The 21,464-nt window shown below is 41.1% G+C and overlaps 2 protein-coding genes across 2 annotated transcripts; one reads left to right on the top strand and one right to left on the bottom strand.

Moving 5' to 3' along the window:
* Window positions 1–1,358: 1,358 nt before the first annotated feature.
* Window positions 1,359–6,141, bottom strand: seta (SET nuclear proto-oncogene a). The gene is made up of 8 exons (XM_084318362.1): window positions 5,875–6,141; window positions 4,634–4,691; window positions 4,384–4,526; window positions 4,191–4,294; window positions 3,992–4,105; window positions 3,596–3,766; window positions 2,127–2,258; window positions 1,359–1,999 (listed from the first exon to the last, which is right to left on the bottom strand). Exons 1-8 carry the CDS (start codon window positions 5,945–5,947, stop codon window positions 1,976–1,978), a joined length of 819 nt encoding a protein of 272 aa, XP_084174488.1. The 5' UTR covers window positions 5,948–6,141; the 3' UTR covers window positions 1,359–1,975.
* Window positions 6,142–7,775: 1,634 nt separating this feature from the next.
* LOC311223218 (serine/threonine-protein kinase N2-like) lies at window positions 7,776–21,398 on the top strand (the record flags this gene model as incomplete). Its single annotated transcript, XM_084307987.1, has 19 exons — window positions 7,776–7,908; window positions 8,225–8,373; window positions 8,763–8,985; window positions 9,915–10,070; window positions 10,950–11,059; window positions 11,679–11,822; window positions 11,912–11,990; window positions 12,322–12,508; window positions 12,916–13,051; window positions 13,153–13,211; window positions 15,017–15,074; window positions 15,164–15,255; window positions 15,384–15,560; window positions 17,209–17,271; window positions 17,379–17,455; window positions 17,572–17,714; window positions 18,148–18,255; window positions 19,473–19,553; window positions 20,275–21,398. The coding sequence occupies 19 exons, from the start codon at window positions 7,776–7,778 to the stop codon at window positions 20,476–20,478; spliced, it is 2,379 nt and encodes a 792-aa protein (XP_084164113.1). The 3' UTR covers window positions 20,479–21,398.
* Window positions 21,399–21,464: the final 66 nt, after the last annotated feature.

Consider the following 21,464-nt stretch of genomic DNA (forward strand, 5'->3'; position numbering starts at 1 on the left):
CAATTTGCAACAGAACGTTCTGTGATTGGAGAATACTTGTTCATTGCCAGGCGTTGCCACTAGCAACAGACGCAAACCATTTTCTCAAAATCTCGAACACTTTTTATATATATAGAATTTGATATATAGTTTTACTAATATCCAACTACATTCTTAAACCACAAATCTCTGACAAACATGTGACAGTAGTCAGTCTTTTGTACAGTAAACGCGGGCGCTTGGTTAAGATAAGTGATCGCACTTCCTCTTTCCCTTGACTACTTCCTGTTATTATATCTTCGTTGTTCGCGGCAGCAATCGTTTGCTGGTCGAGAAGTGTAAATTACTTTAATCTCAATAATTTTCGGCCGTCGCGGCTATAACTGTTGATCACAAGTTAGACCAGACAAACATAGCGTTGTTTATTATATGCACTGCCCGAGATCAGGTGTCGGGTGTGAAGTAACGAGCTAATTTCCAGTCACTTTATCGTGCGCATATCAAGTGAGCATGCAGCTGAAAAGATTAACGCTATGCCTTACATTTGTGCTGTTTTATCAAGCAGACATGCCCTGTAATGCATGTGACGCGGAAGAGGCAGACATATTTCTTCTTTGTAGGGCATGTGGACATGAGCTGGCATACGTAAGAGACATCAACTTCATCCCCAGTCGACAAGCGCTTTCTAATCGGAATGATACACCGATTGGTGACAAAAGGGTCAATGTCCAACTTTTTGAAAACCCACATGGACATCAGTTTGAAGTTATAACGTCCCAAAAAGGTGACGTTATCAAGCATTGGCCGGCAGATAAGCACGCATCTTGGTTCCCTGGGTTCTCCTGGACGGTAGCCACATGTCCGCGGTGTAAAACGCATCTAGGTAGGTACTTTGCAGTTAGTGTAATTTGACCTAGTTCTGGTGAAACTAGCGAGTGTGATGTCTGCTTATAATCAATAATAATAATAATAACAACTCTGCATGTTCCCCACTCTAGGTTGGGCTTTTCAACCCAGTGATTGGCCAGAGACAGTCACAAAAGCGAAGTTTGAGGAATCTGGGCAGACATTTCTGGCCTTTATCACTCATCGATTGTTGAGAGAAGACTTCGCGTCAAATCTGCTCATGACTCCAAAATCATTCATGAGCTGATACACTTGGAACATTTATCACAATAAAACATTTTACAAATATGTTCACGAGTCCACATTTATACACAGTTAAGTTTATTGTAACAAAGCAACTTGGAACACCTCAAATTTAAAAGTTTATTCCCTCCCCCCCCCCCCCCCCCCCCTCCCAGCGGAAAAGAAAATGGTGACTAAATGAGTTAACAGGTCATTTTTCCATGAAGCAGCAGGGGCCAAAATTTACAAGCTTTTTTTTTTTTTTTTTTGTCTTTATTAAAAATGTCATTTCAAATCTCATGGATATCTGTAAAACAATACAATGAAAAAAAAATCCCATATAAATGGTGTCAAAATAACCATTTTATCGAATAACCCCATATTCCCTACCCGAACCCAGCTTTGACCCCAAACATTACAAGTGATAGGAATGAGTCGGTACTTGTTAACCACAAAGGGGGGGGGAAACGTTAGGGATCTATTCCCCAATAGAAGAAAATAATAAAAACTGGAGAGGTCTGCTAGTGCTAGGTCACTACACCATGGCTGTAGTTAATTTACCGCACAACCTTAAACAGGAGGAAATTCATATAAATTGCCTTTTCGACTTCTACTCAGGATGGCGTGTTGATTCTATATATTTTTTTTATTTTTTATTATTTTTTTTAGATGAATTTGGGGATGGTAATCACAATTCAGGGCAAAGTGCCATTGGCTTTAAATGACTCAAAGAAATCTTAAACATGGCACAGACAGGAGAGAGGGGCTTCAGAATGTAGATGAAGCACATTTTTTTGCTCCCGATTAAGGGTGAAAAACCAAACAGAAGAAAAGGTAGAGAGTCTCGGTAGATCATCATGTCATTTTCTTAGTCATCTTCTCCGTCGTCATCCTAAAAAGAAGAAAAACAGTCAACACCATACACCAACAGACAGTGATGCAAGGTTATTTTCCAATTACAAACACCATACACCAACAGACAGTGATGCAAGGTTATTTTCCAATTACAGTGACCATACCTCTCCATCTTCTCCATCATCATCCTCGTCTTCCTCTCCATCTTCATCACCCTCCTCATCAATGTCTTCCAGACCCTCTTCGTCCTCATCATCATCTTCTCCCTCACCCTCTTCATCATCCATGTCCGGAACCTGGATATTAAAATTACTGTGAGCTTGTTTGCCTTTTACTGATTAAAGTCATAAAACTTGAGAATCCTCATCATGATGGAGATTGACTAGCAAGGACGTTTGAGTTTTTACTTTTGGATGGACACCATCAAAAGCCCCAAAGACTGACATGGCTCATCAATGCATCCATACAGTTGCTCCGTGGCTACTCAAACCTGCTGTCTGGGCTCCTACTACTTTATCAGGGTTTAGTGATTAATGGTAGTTTACACAATATGAACTTTCACCACATAATGCTAGACTGGTACAAGGTAGCTGGTGACGACGTCACAACGCTTGTCAAGTGTGAAATCAAAAGGTCTTTAGGACAGTAGAATGCCACAGATTTATCTAAAGCCATAATCAGACTTTTGATAGTGTCTGTCGAAAAGTAAAAAGCCCCCTGCGTTACAATGGGGATTCTCCGTTTTATTATTTGAATGCATTTATCGTACTCTGCCATCTACAAAGTTTGGGATTTCACAGTTCATGTCTGTCGCAAGTGCCTGTAAATGGGGTGAGTCCTCACCAGCTAGATTCAGCTCCATCAGCCTAGCATTGTGCAGCAAGCACGTTTAGAGTGCAACCATTTGGATGTCACTATGGGTGAGAAACGAGCCAGCTCTTTGAAGCTGTAGTTTAGCATCTGTTCAAATGTAAAAACACTAATCTACAGTTCCGTTTTTGGATTTACCCCTTGATGGCTGATTTTGACCTAGCCAACTGCTAGCTGTAAGGCCACGTTTTACTCATCTAGACCAGAAAATTCACTGAGGCATGCATGTAAACAGTTTGGCGCTTCCAGGTTCTCCTCGACTAAGTACTTGTAACCTGGCGCAAGTACACTGGAGCATAATGACCCCAAGGAAACTATTTCGGGCTTCCAAAAAGTTTCCAGAAAGAAACAGATTAGGATTCTTTCAGTTTCAATCAAGAATATCAAGCGGTCAGCAAGAATAACCTTTACCATTTTTCTGTTAAATGTTTTTGCAGTTTCCCTTTTTTGCAGCATCAAACAACATTCTGTGGTACTAGAGACTTAGCAGATTGCAAGTACTCATCAAGTTGAACACAGAACGTTCCGATTGTTATGTATATAACAACATGAATTCTATGTATAGCAACACCAGTGCTGAACTGATTGCAGATAGATGATGGTACCAAACTGTGGCCACCTTTGTGCCACTGCACAAAGGAAAACAAGGCAACCATGGTCAACACCAGCCAACATTTGTCTGGTAATAAAATGAACAGAATTACTTTGTGTCCTCTAACTGCTTGCACCATAAACCCACAGTGAGGCATCTAGACAAGCTTACCAGGTAGTACTGCAGAGGATTAGGCCAGATATCATCCTTGATGACCTCTCCCAGCTCATCTGCTCCGGCATCGGAGTGATCAGTAAACCAGGTGAAGAAGCTCTCCGGCTCTTCATGTTGCCTCTTCCTGCCGGCTTTGTTCTGTGCTGCACTGGAGCGCTTGGTCAAGTCCTACAAATTAAGAAAATATATAAAAAAATGCTCTTTGGATTTATATGTAAATATAACATAATTGCAGATTAAACAAGGGAGAAAAAAAGCCATTTCCAACTGGGAGTAGACAATACTTAGGAGATTATAGTGCCCCAAGTGGTAATTGACCTGTGCTGTGTAAACCGATCCTCTACACTACATAAAACTACATTTACCAGGGAAAGACAAAGGGGGGGGTTTTACCTTTCCTGACTTCCATTTGATTTCCGTTGACTTTGAAGATGGGTCTCCACTCTCATTCAAATGGAACTCTTTGGAAAGTACTTTGTTTTCGAAGTACGGATTTTCATCAAAATACTGGAATGCACAAAAAGGCAAAGTTAGATGCTACTTGAAATTAGAAAGCTAGTAACCTAAAAAGTTCTCAAAAGACATAACTTACAAAATCTATTCTGTAGCCCGACTTGATATCTTCAAATTCTGTGACCTCCACCCTGCTCAGATAATGAAGTGCCTCTTCATCTTCCTCGCCCAGTAGGGCAGATACTGTGGGAAGAACACATGCAATGAGTAAGAACTAACTTTAAATCATGTTCAACACTCATGCAATCTATTTCAAGTGTTCCAAGGCTCACCTTGTGGATGGTTGACAAATGTGGTGACCCAGAAGTTGGGGATTTTGGCGATCAGTTCTGACCTCTTCTGAAAGAACGGCTGACGGAGTTTGTTGTATTTCTGTTCTACCTTTAGGATCTCCTCGCTTGCTTGCTCATTCAACCTTGAGAACAAAAGACAACCAATGAGGTAAAACTTAAAAAAAATTAAGATAATTTCCATGATGGTTCATTATTAAAATAAATTATTTTTAACAATCAAGTTAATTACCTGTCAATTTCGTTTTGAACTTCGTCAATGTGTTCGATAGCTTCTTGTTGCTCTTTCTCTGAAAAAGAAAGCGTGTTTAATATAATGTGCAATTTTTTATTCTATGACGAGTTGGGGCTAGACGTGGACAAATTTATCGGTGACTTAAACCCTGTAAAGAACACAAATAAAAGGACTTAACTACACACCAGTTACAACTTTATCAGTATGCGACATCTCGTCACATTTGACAAATACAAATGAAATAGGACGCAAAATTGATAGCGTGTCAACACAATGTATGCATCGAGTAGGCCTACTAATCTCAATGCAAAATAAACATGGTAGGTTTAATTGGCTGGCGGATATCACCTAGTTTTCACAAGGTACTAAAATATATGTGAGCGTCCAATGACATCGCTCACTGAGTCCAAGTTGGACAGGGCTCGCAGACAGCGTTTCCTGCTGGCTCCCAGCGAGAAGGCCGCGTGGTTTAAATGTGGGACGTCTGACTACACACTGGGCTCTGTTCTCTCTTTAGTCTGTTCAAGCGTTGTTCCGAACACTTACTAAATAAAAAGGCAAATAACACCACTACCACACGCAGTCTACTGGCACATCTAGCATACAGTTCATTAAAAAATACGTGTACAGTAATTCATGATCTATTCTAAAATAACTAACCCAACGTTCATTTAACGTTAATCGTGGCGGGGATGAACAACACAACCGTATCCGGCGTTGGCATGCTAACGTTAGCTGCTAATAGCCGTTTGAAATGGCTAACTTTTTCTGTGATGGTTTCAAGTTAGCAATAACGTTGACTTTCAGTAGGGATAACAAAGCAATGCTAACTTTGATGTAAGGTGATGCAACACAACTAACTACACTTAATACATAAACATCGAATAGGATCACTCGCCCTTACATCGAAATAACTGGCCATGCAGGTTGTGCTAAATCCACCACCGTGAGCTAACACGGCCTGTGGAGCCGCGGTCTGCAGTGAGCAGCGGCAGCTCAACACTGAACAACCAGCGTGCTGCTGCGAGGAAGCCACAGCTAGCTAGTGCATGCAGCTACACCGCATTTCACTCCAACACGCATTAACTGCTGCTATAAACAACAAAGCAGGAGCCTAGCCAATATACATAATGTAATAAATACATTCGTATTTTTCAAGTATTTCCATTATAAAGCAATACAATTTATGATATCAAAGAAAGTGAAAATGGCGGTGAATTGGAGGCCGCCATTCTTACCGGAGGTTTCGTCCGCTCCGTCATGGTTTGAGTTCAGCTCCTTTTTACTCGCTTTTGCCGCCGAAGCCGACATGTTTTCGCAAGCAGGCAATAAGATGTTTTAGAGAATATATAGTCGTTTGTATCCGGCTTCTCCTTGAAGAGGAGAATGTGATTCTATCTGAAATACTGTGTGCAGAAGCCAACAACGTGTGCCGCTTTCCACACAATGTAAGAAGCAAGGAAGTCAAAGCTCAAACCCACTCACGCGCTCCTTTCATTACGAACGCGCTCCGCCGAGTGAAACACAAACGAGCTCCGCCTCTCAAAATAGGTCTCCCACTCGGCCCCAAAATTGATGATGTTGATAGGCTCTTTTAATAAAGAAAATACAATTAAATACATGGCACGTTATTTTATAGACTAACTGCACCGAATATTCTTCTATTTATTCATCGTCATTCGTCATCTATTTATGACCAAAACTAAGGTAGATAGTACCACCAGGCCACTAGACTAGCACTTGCGCACTTAATACATTATGCCGAATGTCACTCAAAGTAGCAGAAGCCTATGTCAAAATGATTATACCCTAACGTCCCAGTTTATTCAACAAGAGATGAGTGAATTAATTGACGAATAAAAAAAAGTCCCAATAATTAGGATTACCGGAAATTGCATTGTATAAAACATTGGGGAACTTAATCATTAGCAAACCCGAGAGATTCATGAGTCTAATTTATAATAAACTAAGGCTACTTAGCCCAATGAAGAGAGGCGCATATATTCAAGCCACCCTCCCTTCCTTTTACGTCCACTTCCTCCACCACTACGGATTTCATCCATTCACCTTGAGCCCATCTATCTTCTCACACACCACGAATTTATAGGGCAACCAAGGTGACAGACAGACAAGCTTTCACATAATTGCTTTTATGCATGAAAGTTGTATAGCTTTCTCTTAAAGGCTACCCTGCCCCCTTGATACAACTGGAAAGGGTTAGTGTTGTAGCCTACACATCCTTGATGGATGTTTACAGCATCAGCTGCTCTCATCTCCCCCTGCATGAGGGGCTGCCGTTGACTACCTAGAGTGTTTGATTAATGTTCATGGCACTCCCCCATACTGGAACCGGTTAAGCAAAGCTCTTAAGCTGGGTTTTCTGCCCGTCCCAGAGAGAGCAGCTCTGTATTTGTCTTTGGTTGGTGACAGCAGCGGAACATGTGGTCCTGTGCTGGCCAATGCAGAGCCTAGACCAGGGAGATCAGCACACAGAGACTAGCAGCAGTGTTGGCACAGAAGGAACTCTGCCATCCCTGCAGAAACCCTAAAAAGAAAACCGGAGGGAGATTTAGTTACAGAGTGGATATGAGGATGCAAGGGGAAGGGGATATTGCAGAGCATACAGCAGAAAGGCAAAAACAAACAGGAGGCAAGACTGCATGATCCAGTTCACAAGATGTAAAGCAGAATAAGGAGAAGGCTGACAGTGTGTTCAATAACAACAAAGGACTTGTTGTGTTTTGTTTCAAGGATAGTGAAGGTGGGAGACGTGCAACGTGAGAAGCACTCCCGTGGTCCATAGGATGACAAATTAGTCCTTATTCAGCAAGGAGCGCGAGCAGCACTCTGAGGTTAGTGAAGTGCATAGTCATACTATTTCCATCCGCTTTAAACATGTTGTTATTGCTTCATACACCATTGCTGGCACCTGCGTTTGTTTTCCGGTAGGACAGAAGTGATGAGTGGATGAGATCCAGCTACCATACGTGATTATCTGCTTGTTGACTTGAATAAACACTGTGGTTTCATATTGATCCGTGTTGTTTTGAATGTGTTTCCATCCTAATGGACCTGCAGGGTTACCCCCGTGTTAACGTGGGGCTCCTTGTCTTTGCGATGTGTCATTATCCAGGATCAGATGTTGTCTACAGCTCAGCAAATGCTGCAGGATAGCCGCTCCAAGATCGAGCTGATCCGAATGCAAATTATCAAAGTCACCCAGGCTGGAAGTGGCGATGGCGGCAGCATCCATAGCGGCTCCCCTCACGGAGGTCAGGGTCGTATGGTACAGTCGAAATAGGGCTTCATGAAAAGTCACAAAATACAAGATATGTAATAGGGGAATGATAAGCCCCTCAACGCTGATAAGTCGTTCAACACTAATCGTCAGGCGGCTCAGTGTTTGAGGCATCTCAGTCACAAGGATAGTTTGTCCTTGTTTTTTTGTGGACTGTTATTGTAGAAAATTATACTAACGTACCAAAGCCACATGTGTATATTAAAAACGATAAACAATTTTTTTGTGCGGGCGGTATTTTCAAATTACATTACTTTCTCTAGTCTGTTGTCAATTTCGATCCCCCACAGAACCTTTCCCAGTGGCCAATCCACTGGACGCCCATGTGGCAGAGTTACAGCACTACATCCAGAGAGAAACAGATGTACTGGTGCTGGCCAGGGATGTGGTGAAGCAGCTGGAGGGGCTTTCAACACTGGATCAACGGGCCTTGACTGAGGTAGGCAAGGAGAATCCAGACACCGTCCATTTTATTGACCATATTCACACAGTGGCCATTTTGCTCTTATGTCATGCTCAGGTTGGGTTCCTTTCCACCTTGGGCGAGAACAGGGTGAAAGGAGATCCCAACCTGATCGTGGCATAAGAGCAAAATGGCCACCATGTGAATATGGTCAAGGGTTTATGATTATCTAACTAGGATTTTATTTTGAACACCCATTCTGTTTTAGGGGAAACTAAAAAGCTTGTAGTCAAACAAGTATCTGACTTAATCATAACTGCAACTGTTTGAGTAGATGAATGAATGACAGCAACACCCTTGATGTATAGCTGTGTGTATGTTCACAAGACTGTGAATAGTTAGAGGCTATTCTACCTTTCTATCAGGCTCAGTCCCGTGTGCAGGAGTCCTCCCAAAAGTTGGATCTTCTGCAGCTCTCCCTGGAGAGATGCCTGAAGGAGAAGTCCAAGGAACCTCCCCACTACCCTGTCCTGGCAGAGCAGTACTCTGTGGGATCCCCTCCTCCTGACAAACAGAAACACAGCTGTCTGTTCACCTCCCTCTCTACCTCCTCCTCCACAGTCTCTATCAAGCCTGCCTCCTTAACTGGTATCATCATAGCTGGATAGCATCATAGCCTATAGATTTTTTCAGTGAAATTCTGTTGCTATGGGAACAGCTTGGACCCATGTTTATTTCCTGTCAGCTATTGATTTTAGCAAACACTGCAACAGGAAATAAACTCAGGCCCATTTAGAATATTTATGTTGTCAAGTTTGAAAAGGTCTATAGACAGTTTCACCGGAATTGCATTGCTAGGGAACAGTTTGGACACCAGTGTATTTCCTGTGAAATACACCTGGGTCCTTTTAGAATGTTATTGTTGTCACAGCGTCTATAGAAAATGTATTAGTGAAATGATAGCATGGGGTTTGAAGGGGTTTCAGCCGGCCCTGGGGTCATGATTTACTCAACACATGTCAAGTTTCAATACAACTTAGAAAGAAGGCAGAAACAAAACAACATGTTGTCATAATGAGGTTTTGATGTGACTGCAATGATGCCACTGTTGATATCTTTGTACAATTCAGGATATGTTTGTCAATATGAACAAGTCTCTCCCTAAGCTTGAATGGGGGACTGACTTTGCGTACACTGACTGTACCCACGGTCAATAAACAGGGATATGGGAATAATCTGTAGTTAATGTCTATAGTATTAGCACTGCAAATGAGACGGAATTCATTGGATATAAAAGCTTATGCTTTTCGTCATAATTCACAGTCAGTCTGCAATTGTCAGTGTCTCATTTTTAGTGTAACAGTCTTATCTTGTGATGACCTCACAGATTAGAGACTTTGGTTTCTAGTTTTCATAGAGTTGATCATGTTAACATATTTGCTGAACTATGTAAGATGTTAGGAGTAACACAGAGCTCTGCCTTAGGGTGAATCTTTGCTTTGTCATTAAAAATAAATAATGTTTTTTTTTTTTTTTTTTTTTTTTTTTTAATGTTTTCTGAATCTGATATTTTTCAGGGAAACTTGAAGTCAGGCTTCTTGGATGTGAGGATGTACTGAACTCTCTGACAGAAGCTGACCAAGTAAACCATAGGAATTCTTCTCCACATAGATCACCAACTTGTGTTGTCAACAGCTCTGTTGACCAACCTGGCAGAACAGAGAGCCTCTCTAGTGAGTCATATTTAAAATGTGTGCCCTATACTTGGGCTTCTTAAGTTCTTAGATAGCTTTATACTGATACAGTATGTTCCCAGTCTCTGGAAGGTGCATGGTAATAACTTACTTTAGGGTTTTGTGTAAAAAAAAAAAAAGTTATACAAACTGTTTGCTGTAGTGTGACCCTATACATTCTCAATAAATTGGCCTTTACCAGTAGGAGTAGCCTTCAACACTCTATCTATGCTGTAGTGTAGAGAATGTTAAATCATTTCCTTAGTGTGTCAGTCTATGTTATACATTTGAGAACCTAGACGCCTATCATTATGAAGGAATTACCAATTACGACCCACACTTTCCTCTGTTATTTTCTGTGATGGCATAATATTTGACACTAGTTTAAACATGTTTTTCTTTCTTATGTATGTTTATTACTATCACAGTATTTGAGTCACATTGTTTAATTATTAAATTGATTAACAGAGCCCTTGATACTAGGTTGACATTATAAGATAGCTGGCTATGACTATTTTTTTTTTAGACTCTTTTTGTATCACAAACAGTACTGTATTTGTAAATCTGGTATGTCATAAATGTATAGATGTAGCAGTACTGTCTTATCTGTATGTCATATATGTTATGATGAATTGAAAATGGGGGACCCTGATGTAAACAAGACGAAAGTCTTTCTCTGGTCTGCATCCCCTTAACAATTGTGTGTATTGAGCTGTACTGTACTGTACCCATTCTGCAATCTGTTAATACAAATTTCAATCAATCAATCAATCAATCAATCAATCAATCAATCAATCAATCAATCAATCAATCAATCCACAGTTGTAAAACACTGCTAGAAATCATAACAGGGTAATACGGGTATGTTGTATTCCACAGTGGAGATAAGTGCGGTGCTGAAGCTAGATAACAGGCTGGTGGGCCGTACCCTCTGGAGCCCCATCAGCAAAGAAGCTTGGGACCAGACCCTGTGCATCCAGCTGGAGCGGGTGAGCACTGCACTTCACTGTAATTCAGTCCGACAGTTATTGTGCTCCTCGAAGGCAGTTCCTACAGTGAACGGCAGGTAGAGCCATTGTACAGTATACTGTGTCCTTGTCCTTAGATGCGTGTAGCTACAACAAATACTGCATTGGTGTATTATTGTAGCTCTGCTTGTGGCCAGTAGATGTCCCCCTGTAATATGTCAAAGGTAATCTTCTATAGTTACTTTAGAAGATGCAATGTTTTACAAGTGAGACTGAAGCAACCTTAACCAGTGGTTTGAAATAAACACTTGGCTCGTTTAAAGTCACAATCAGTGATCCAAATGTAAACAAATGGGTAGCCTCACCACCAAAATAAAATAGTATTCTCTAGTCTGGTTGATTCACACTAACACTAGACAGCTGGTAAATGTGAGTTTTTTTAATTTATTGTATTTGCAGTGTTTTGTGACTGTAAAAGGTTTATTTACATTGGTAATGTTTGTAAACATTTCCAAAAAGTTCCAAAAAGGTTACTTTCCATCTACGAAAAAAGAAAGACGCAGATTGGGGCTTTAAACATTCTCTATAATGGGTTGTGTGGATCAAATCCCTCTGTTGGCCTCTTGTGATTTCCCCATAGTCTCGAGAGCTGGAGATAGAGGTGTTCTGGCGAGACCAACGGGGGATGTGTGCAGTCAAGTTCCTACGCCTTGAGGAGATCATGGACAACCAGAACCATGCCCAGTGTTTATGTCTGGAACCGCAGGGATCCCTTTACGCTAAGGTAAAACTTCCTAGCAGATAAACAGTACACACGTCTGACTGAGGACACAGTCCAATAAAGTGACCCTCCTCCCCCTGTTGACTTTACAGATTACCTTCATCAACACTGTTGTTGAGCGGCAGCCAAAACTAAGACGCCAGCGATGTATCTTCTTCACAAAAGAGAAAGGTATTCTAACATAAAGGAAAACTTCCTGTGGGATCTACATATCTCAGTAGTCTTTAAACCTCCTATGGGATCTATCTCAGTAGTGTTTCTGCTTGGTGTTTGATTGGTGTATTATGTGTATTGGTGTAATATGTGTGTGTGTGTGTGTGTGTGTGTGTGTGTGTGTGTGTGTGTGTGTGTGTGTGTGTGTGTGTGTGTGTGTGTGTGTGTGTGTGTGTGTGTGTGTGTGTGTGTGTGTGTGTGTGTGTGTGTGTGTGTGTGTGTGTGTGTGTGTGTGTGTGTGTGTGTGTGTGTGTGTGTGTGTGTGTGTGTGTTTTAATATTTCTTTTAGGGAAGAACTTCCTCAAAGCAGCCCAGATGAATATGAATTTTGCGACGTGGGGCCATTTGATGAGTGTCCTGCCTCACTACAGCTCCTTCACCACATTCAGCTCTACTCTCTCCACGTCTCCCGACCACGTGGTCAAGACACCACCTTCCACAGAGAGGGACGCCCCTGGAACCACTCCACTGCCAGGGTAGGAGAAGCTCATGACCCACAATGTTTGTGGGGACCGCCTGGAATCTCCTCAAGGACTCCTGGGGGGTCCCCGGACCCCACGTTGAGAATCACAGCTTTAACAAATAGAATGGCTGCATTCATTAAGCAGTTAGAATACATAATATAATAAGGGTGGCTACGTGGTGCAGTGGGCAAGGCGCTCACCACGAATACTGGAGACTGGGCTCGAACAGGGTCGCCTCCCTGTTCGAGCCCAGCGCTCCACATTGCTTTCAGTTTAGCTGGTCGTTCGCACTAATACACATTGGCAGTATTAGGGGGAGGGAAACTGATGGGTGGGGATCGGGCGTTGTGGACAGCGACTGTTTCTTTTTGTATGATTGAATGATTGTATGACTCTCTGCTGTTTGTCTTTGAGTGCAGCGATGTGCCAGTTATCAGACTGGACGTAGGTGAGGACCAGCCATCTCAGACCAACCTTGAGCAGGGAAACCTTGTTACCAACACCAACACTACTGCACACAAAACACCACCTATGCCTAAGCAGCTGGAAAAACAGGTAAATGCCCTCAATCCACCATAATGATGAGCTCTGCATCAATGAAAAGTTCATTGTATTTAAAAGGTTATGTGGTAATATGAAACTGTATTCCTCTGTAGTCATCCATTGACAACGATGCAACAGAGAGAAAAGAAGATGAGTCTGTACCTGCTCTAAAGTACACACACACACACACACACACACACACACACACACACACACACACACACCAAGTAGGACCAACCGTTACGCCAAATCTTTTGTACCCTCGGCTATCAGACTTTTAAACACAGACAGTAGTCATTTTAAAGGCCCACTTGCAGGTTAAACCCTACTCTTCAATTATGGGTAGTTTACATCATTGGTATCTAATTTCATTATTTCTTTTTTTTCCATTTGACGCCGGAAATTCCACTCAGAAAGGGTTAAAAATGTCCACGCACGAATAACATGTATGGAGCCAATCAAAAAGCTTATCAGACGCTATCAGTGCCGTGACGTCACTGCAGGTAACTCTCCCCTACTTCTCATCCACTACAAGGAGTTTGACGAGCGTGGAAAGCTATTTCCTTGATCCAAATGGACGCCTTACAAGACGCAAATGAGTTTAATCGTCGGAGAGACTTTGATGGACCAGCTACAACTGCATTTTTGGTTGAAACAAGGTAGTTATAAGGTTTTTAATGTCGTAAAAAAAAGAACTACATGTACCACTAGGCAGCCTGTTGTTCAGTACAGCAGCGCTATTGGTCTGTGGGCTGTCGCGGGTCATAGTACCAAGCGGGCTATATGGCTCTGGCTAACGTTAACGTTAGCATTATGTCTACTGTCGTGAACCATTTTAAATCGGGGCATGTAAAAGAGTTTCGGAAACGAGTAAAATGTGCAGGTCCTCTTCTCAGACCTGTGGGGCAAAGCACTGCATGCATCATGCCGGCTAGCAAGCTACACGTTACGGCATGTTAATACGATAGTAGCCCCTTTCATGACTGATGCACTCGGTCACGAAAGGGGCTACCACGATAGCTAACTAACGTTAACGTTACAAGCTCAAACACCTTATAACTACTACTACTGTCCATAAGTTCCCTGGCAGAATACTTTGTTTGTGAGGACAAAGGTAAAAGAGGAGAGAACCATTTTAAATCGGGGCATGTTAGGAGTTTCGAGAATGATGGCTAGCAAGCTAGCTAGCTAGCTACTAACGTTATATACACAATATGTACAACGACACAATGATTTACATGAGTATTTACAAATATGGTAACGTGGTTGTGGCTTTTACAAATAGTGGTTAGCTTTAGAGATAAATGGCTATGATCACGGAGCACTAGTGTTAGGTGAAACAGATACTAGCTCCTCGGCTAGCCTAGTAGTAACAAGAAGGCTCCTTGCTTCCTGCCACTACCTGCCTGTGATTCTCAGGCCCCCTGCTGCCCTGTACCTGCTGTGACGTCATCATTAAGATGACACACGCACGTTATGAACCATGGATTAAAATATCCATGTGGTTGTGGTTGGGCGGACAAAATGTTTGATAAAAACGCTAAAACTGGGTCAATTTCGATAATTTTTTCCCCCTCTTCATGATAGTCACTGTTGGCCTAGTTTATTGAACAAAAATACAACATGCAAGTGGACCTTTAAGTAGCCTTTTACACTTGTCTGTTTTTTTACTTTTACTGGATTGTGTATTGCATGGAATGTTGTTGTTGCCGTGCTGTCATTGAGATGTTTTGTTTTTGTTGTTTGTTGTTTTTATTACTCGTGAAGCTACAAATATGAATTACCCCACGCGGGATCAATAAAGTTGTCTGAATCTGAAACACCCTCTCTCTCTCTCTCACACACACACAGACACACACACCCTTATACACTCACTCACCCCCCCCCCCCACACACACACTATTTCTAGTGTAATTGAAAGTTAGAGTAATGAAGAGTTGCCTGATTGGTATGTTTTTGTCATTATCTCTTTAAAAGGGTGCAGATGGAAGATTTCAAATATATTTCAGTTCTGGGAAGAGGGCACTTTGGAAAGGTAACTAGATGATAGTTTTAACAGTACAATCAGTGTTGATTTTCCCTTGCATCTGGCCTTCAGTAACTGCTGTCCGTTCATTTATTCAGGTTCTGCTTGCGGAGTTTAAGAAGACAGGAAAGCTCTATGCCATCAAAGCTTTGAAGAAAAGAGACATTGTGATTCGTGATGAAGTGGACAGGTTTGTGAAGTGCTAATGCCAACCTGAGCATGACATAAGAGCAAAATGGCCACTGTGTGAATATGAGCAATGATTTAATTTGAGATAAGGCAGCGACAAGATCTAATTGAGGGCAATTTGCTTGGCAGCCTCATGAGCGAGAAGAGAATCTTCGAGATGATCAATGCATCCAAGCATCCTTTCCTGGTGAACCTCCACGGTTGCTTCCAGACCAGTGATCATGTGTGTTTTGTCATGGAGTACTTGCCGGGCGGTGACCTCATGATCCACATCCACAATCATGTCTTCTCTGAGGCTCAGACCAGGTGAGAGTTGACTGTAACAGAGCTATCTTTATGAGATAAGATATTGATCCCCTTGGGAACATTCGGACGTCATAGCAGCACGCAGGATGAGGGAGGGGAGGTACACGCATGGGCAGGGTAATAGGAAGACAATAATTATAGGCAATCAAAAATGTAATCTGAATATAAAATATGAATAAAAGTAAACAGTTATGGCTCAGTTGGTAAAGCTATGCGTCTTGTTAGCTGTTATCATGAGCTCAGTTTGTAGTGTGTTGGTAAAGCTATGCTTCTTGTTAGCTCTTCTCAGTTGGTAGTGTGTTGGTAGAGCTATGCTTCTTGTTAGCTCTTCTCAGTTGGTAGTGTGTTGGTAAAGCTATTATTTTAGTTGGTAAAGCTATGCTTCTTGTTAGCTGTTATTATGAGCTCAGTTTGTTGTGTGCTGGTAAAGCTATGCATTTTGTTAGCTCTTCTAGTTAATTATGAGCTCAGTTTGGTGTGTGCTGGTAAAACTATGCATCTTGTTAGCTCTTCTAGTTAATTATGAGCTCAGTTTGGTGTGTGCTGCATGGTAAAACTATGCATCTTGTTAGCTCTTCTAGTTAATTATGAGCTCAGTTTGGTGTGTGCTGCATGGTAAAACTATGCATCTTGTTAGCTCTTCTAGTTAATTATGAGCTCAGTTTGTTGTGTGCTGGTAAAGCTATGCATCTTGTTAGCTCTTCTAGTTAATTATTACATTTACATTTTGTCATTTAGCTGACGCTTTTATCCAAAGCGACTTACAAGTTTTGTACAACAAGACAGCAGGAAGGGTACAACTCTATCAGCTGAGCTCAGTTTGTTTTGTGCTGGTAAATATATGCATCTTGTTAGCTCTTATAGTTAATTATGAGCTCAGTTTGTTGTGTGCTGGTAAAGCTATTTGCTTCTTGTTAGCCCGTATTGTTAATTATGAGCTCAGTCTGTAGTGTGCTGGTAAAGCTATGCTTCTTTGAGCTACTATTAACTTTTTTTTAGCTACTGTCTACATTGTATATAGTCCTGTATAGGCTACTGTCCATATATTACTTTGTTTACATTTCAGTTACTATATGTTACTTTGTTTATATTAGATCTTGTTTTTTTATATACACCGTGGGAAGGGGGAAACGCTATTTCATTTATCTGTATGTCTTGCACATTACGAGAGGTGACAATAAAGCTGACTTTGACTTTGACTTCTTGTTTGCATGAATGGCAGCTGAAACATTTGTGCCATAACCTCCAGACTACATGGTTGATCCCAACTGGGGCTGCTGTTGTCATACATACGTGGAGTGAGATGTTAGAGGGTTATGTTGATAAATTAAATTGGTTAAACTCTCCACTGGTAGAAATGCTATCATTTGGCTAATTCAAGAGCAGAATTATCTACTCTAGTATAAATCCTATCCTTTGTTTAACTGAGGAGAGAGCCTCTGGATTGTCTTGATTTGTGATTTGTGGCACTTTTCTTTCTTTCTCTCTCTCTCTCTCTCTCTCTCTCTCTCTCTCTCTGGTGGAGGGGTCAAGACTTTATGAGGAAGCAGCAGTTCCTGTTAGCATGAATGACACCTGTAACATTGCCTGCATCTAAACATATATGACTATCATTGATATAATCTATATATATTCCCTTTGTGGACAGATTCTATTCTGCATGTGTTTTGCTGGGATTAGAGTTCCTGCATCTGAATAAAATAATTTATCGGTAAGTTATGATTTTTTATTCTTTTGTCAAAGTGATGAAATATTATCGCAACCAGGTTCCCATATAGTCTCAACTTCAATCATGTAGGCCCGTAATTTCTCTGACAGAGATTTGAAGTTGGACAACCTCTTGATGGATGCAGATGGATTTGTGAAAATCACAGACTTTGGACTTTGTAAAGAAGGTAAAATAGGTCATATTATATCATTTACACAGTGTAATATATTTGCATTGTTTTGACCAGAGTAGCGGTAGTGTATATGTAACTGTCTCTCATATTATCTCACATTATATCGGCAGGGATGGGGCACGGTGATCGGACCTCGACCTTCTGTGGAACTCCTGAGTTCCTTGCTCCCGAGGTCCTCACTGACGATAATTACACCCGCGCCGTGGACTGGTGGGGGATGGGCGTCCTCATTTTTGAAATGCTTGTGGGGGAGGTTAGTCATCTCACACAGAAGAATGTAGCTCCCATTAATGTTATCTTAGTCTTTTTAGTCTTAGACTGTTAATCTTTCAGAAAAGTTTTATTCTCAAGAACTCTCTCTCTCTCTGAGTTTTCTTTTTCAAAAAGGGTTATTCACAATAATAACTTCTACCATGCCTAAATGCTCTATTTCACTTTTACTGTGTGTTAATGTGAAAACAGAATATTGCTTTTGCACGGAAGAGGGGTGCTATTTGAACTCATTAAAAACAAGATCTATAATGAAATTACCTTTTTTTATAAATGACCAAAAGATGGTTTTTAATTTACCACATTATGATTGCCATTGCTAAAATGAGCACAATTCACATACATTTTGACTGATCAATCGGTCAATTTTAATCCACTACTGCTTAACCAACATCACATCCTTCCAACCTGCCTAGTCTCCATTCCCAGGTGAAGATGAGGAGGAGGTGTTTGACAGTATTGTGAACGACGATGTGCAGTACCCCAGGTCGCTTCCTCCAGACGCTGTTGCCATCATTCAGAAGGTAACAACTCCATATCTCAGTGGTTCTCAAGCGTTTTGATGTGTGGCCCATAAAAACAGAGGGATGCCTTTTTGCGACCCCCAGCATGGTCAAGCATAGACAGAGTGGTGAACTTTGACACCATGCAGTGACCTTTCAGGCAAACAAATTATCTTTTAGCTTTTTTATCTTTTTCTTTTTTTAATTTTCTTTTGCACCTCTATGACCGGCACTTGCTTACTCAGTCATTAATTCATAATGAATTCAGTAATTCACTCACACTTAGCCACAAATCATGTTAAACCCAGATTCGGCTCAAATAAGGGACTAAACACGTTTCGCAATTATGCCACATCAATGTGGAACGCCCTACCCAAAGCTGTAAAGGAATGTGGATCACTACCCACTTTCAAAACCTCTCTCAAGGGACACCTACGGGAGACTGCAATTCAACACTGGCCCCTGTAAATATCCTAACCCAACCCCCTCCAATGTACAGTCATTTACCTAGTATGGTTTTGTCAATAGTCCAATGTACAATTTTGTTTGTTTGTACAGTGTCTCTCCCCCCCCCCCCCTCAATGTACAGTTTTGCCAATGTACAGTAATTTACCTAGTATGGTTGTCAATAGTCCAATGTACAATTTTGTTTGTTTGTACAGTGTCCCCCCCCCCCCCAATGTACAGTTTTGCTTGTTTATACAGTGTGCCCCCCCCCCCCCCCCAACCACCTCCAATGTAGATTACCCAGTATGGTTGTCAATATCCCAGTGTACCCACCCCCCCCCCCCACCCAACCTCCTCCAATGTACAGTTTCTATGTCAAATGTATATACTCCCTTTTCCTGACTCCTTCTGTATCACAAACAGTACTGTATTTGCAAATCTGGTATGTCATAAATGTATAGATGTAGCAGTACTGACTATCTGTATGTCATGTATGTCATATATGTCCTGATGAATTGAAAATGGGGGACCCTGATGTAAACAAGACGAAAGTCTTTCTCTGGTCTGCATCCCCTTAACAATTGTGTGTATTGAGCTGTACTGTATTGTACCCATTCTGCAATCTGTTAATAAAGTTTTCAATCAATCAATCAATCAAGTGGCTGCTCACAGGCACTTTGTGTGAGACCAGTTAAATCTATGTGAGAATCTATGACACCGTTTCTCCTCCATGTTCGCACATCGTTCATTCCACTCTGAAAATTGTGGGTATTCTGCACCTCCTTTTCTAGCTGCTGAAAAGGAATCCATTAAAAAGGCTTGGAGCAGGAGAGAGGGATGCAACTGAGGTGAAAGGAGAGAAATTCTTTGAGGTTTGTCAGTCAACCTTCCTGCTCTCTTAACGCAGACATTTTAAGTGAAAATAGTGCTGTGTGTTCATTGCCTGATCCCTGTAGGTGAACTCTGAAACCTTTGGTAGAAAGAAACCCATACATATCTTTCTGGGCAATAGAAAGAAATGAATGAAACATGAACATATTTGCATAATTATCCCAAACACTCTTTAGAACATTTTGGAGACTGCAAATAACATTGTAACATTTGTGATCCATCAACCAACTTGTGAACTTCAAATGAGTGAATGAGACCAGACCAGTAGATGAATGATTGGTGGATTGTAACACTGTCAGATAAAGTGATAAAAACAACACCTTTTCCTACCATTTATCTTCTTTTCTTTTGTTGCCAATGAACTAGTCTCTGTTATGTTCTGACATAACATCATATATTTCTATCACTTAAAGGCTGTCCTTTACTCGGATATATATGAAAACCCCAACCCATGAAACTTTCAGGGGAAAAAAAACATTCTCCAAAAATGGTTCATCACATAGGCATATTACCAAACTTAAATAAAAACATATTTTATTATTATTTAATAATACACTTTTTTTCAAATGTTTATGAATTTCCCCAAGGGGATCAATAAAGGAATATCTTATCTTATGGGAAATAGATTTGGTAGAGTACATTAGGATGAATCTGAGACTAGTAGCATGTTTCTCCTGACTGTACTGTACACATCTTTTGCAGACTATAGACTGGGAGGCCCTGCTTGCCAAAAATGTGAAACCTCCATTCCTACCGAAAATTAAAGAGTCTGTTGATGTCAGCAACTTTGACAGTGAGTTCACTCGCCTCCAGCCGGTCTTATCACCTCCTTCCAAGCCCTTCAACCTCTCCCCCGAGCAGCAGGGGGCCTTCGCCGACTTCGACTTCTCAGCCTTGAACGGGTGAAGGCTGAAAAGGCCACGGTCTCAACCAACATGACTATAATTCCAGATCACAAAACAGATTCATGGACTGTTCTTTTTGCACAACCCTTCGGAGACAAGACACACCATTATGTATGGCTGATTATGCGGACTGTTCTCATTGGCATCTAAAGCCATTCACCAGTAACCCAACAGATTTCTTTCAGGAGAAGCGATTGTAAACCATTATATTCTCTTTCACGCCTGACTCTGACCATCATACCCAGAGTAACATTCTTTAAACACTACATTACTGTATATTGCTCTTTAATTTAGATTTTATTTATGAAACGGCTGGGTGCCATAATGTAAATAAGTACATACGAGTCAACTGGAGAGTTGGAGCATGCTTTTGTGGCCTTTGCTCATTTAATTTTATGTTTCCATCAGACGTACACTACAGTTACATGCTGCCATTACTATGCACCACTGTGAGGTTCTGCCCACTGCCTTGACCAAACAAATTTAAAAAGGCTGTTTATTGCTATCTATTTTTTTTTTACAAGATATTAATTCTGTGAAAATGTAGATATCGTTCCTTCTTAGCAAGATGTGCACACACATACATATCAGTTAACCAAACAACAATTTTCTGTTACGAGTATTAGTGCATGGCACTGTTGTGAATACTGTAATCAATAGCATTATAAAATAAGCCATAGAGAATTAAATATAGCCATAATAGTGAAAATGTCTGTATTCTGAATTTAGCTAATCTTAGATCTGTGAGACTGAGCTCTTCATGGTGGTGGAAAAGGAAGGCTGTTTTAACGGGTATTCATTTAGCACTTTCCGTTTCTGCCGCTGGATATTGCGCATTATTACTGTTTGATGAATGTATGTGTATGTGGAGTATCCTGACAAGGAATGTAGGCCGATACATAATGTACTGTATACTCGTGAATATCATTAGTGTTTTATTGTATCCATGCTGTCAATAAATATACAAGAACAGATACAGTAAATACA

Source organism: Notolepis coatsorum, assembly GCF_963971535.1.
Source record: "Notolepis coatsorum genome assembly, chromosome: 1".
Taxonomy (NCBI): Eukaryota; Metazoa; Chordata; class Actinopteri; order Aulopiformes; family Paralepididae; genus Notolepis; species Notolepis coatsorum.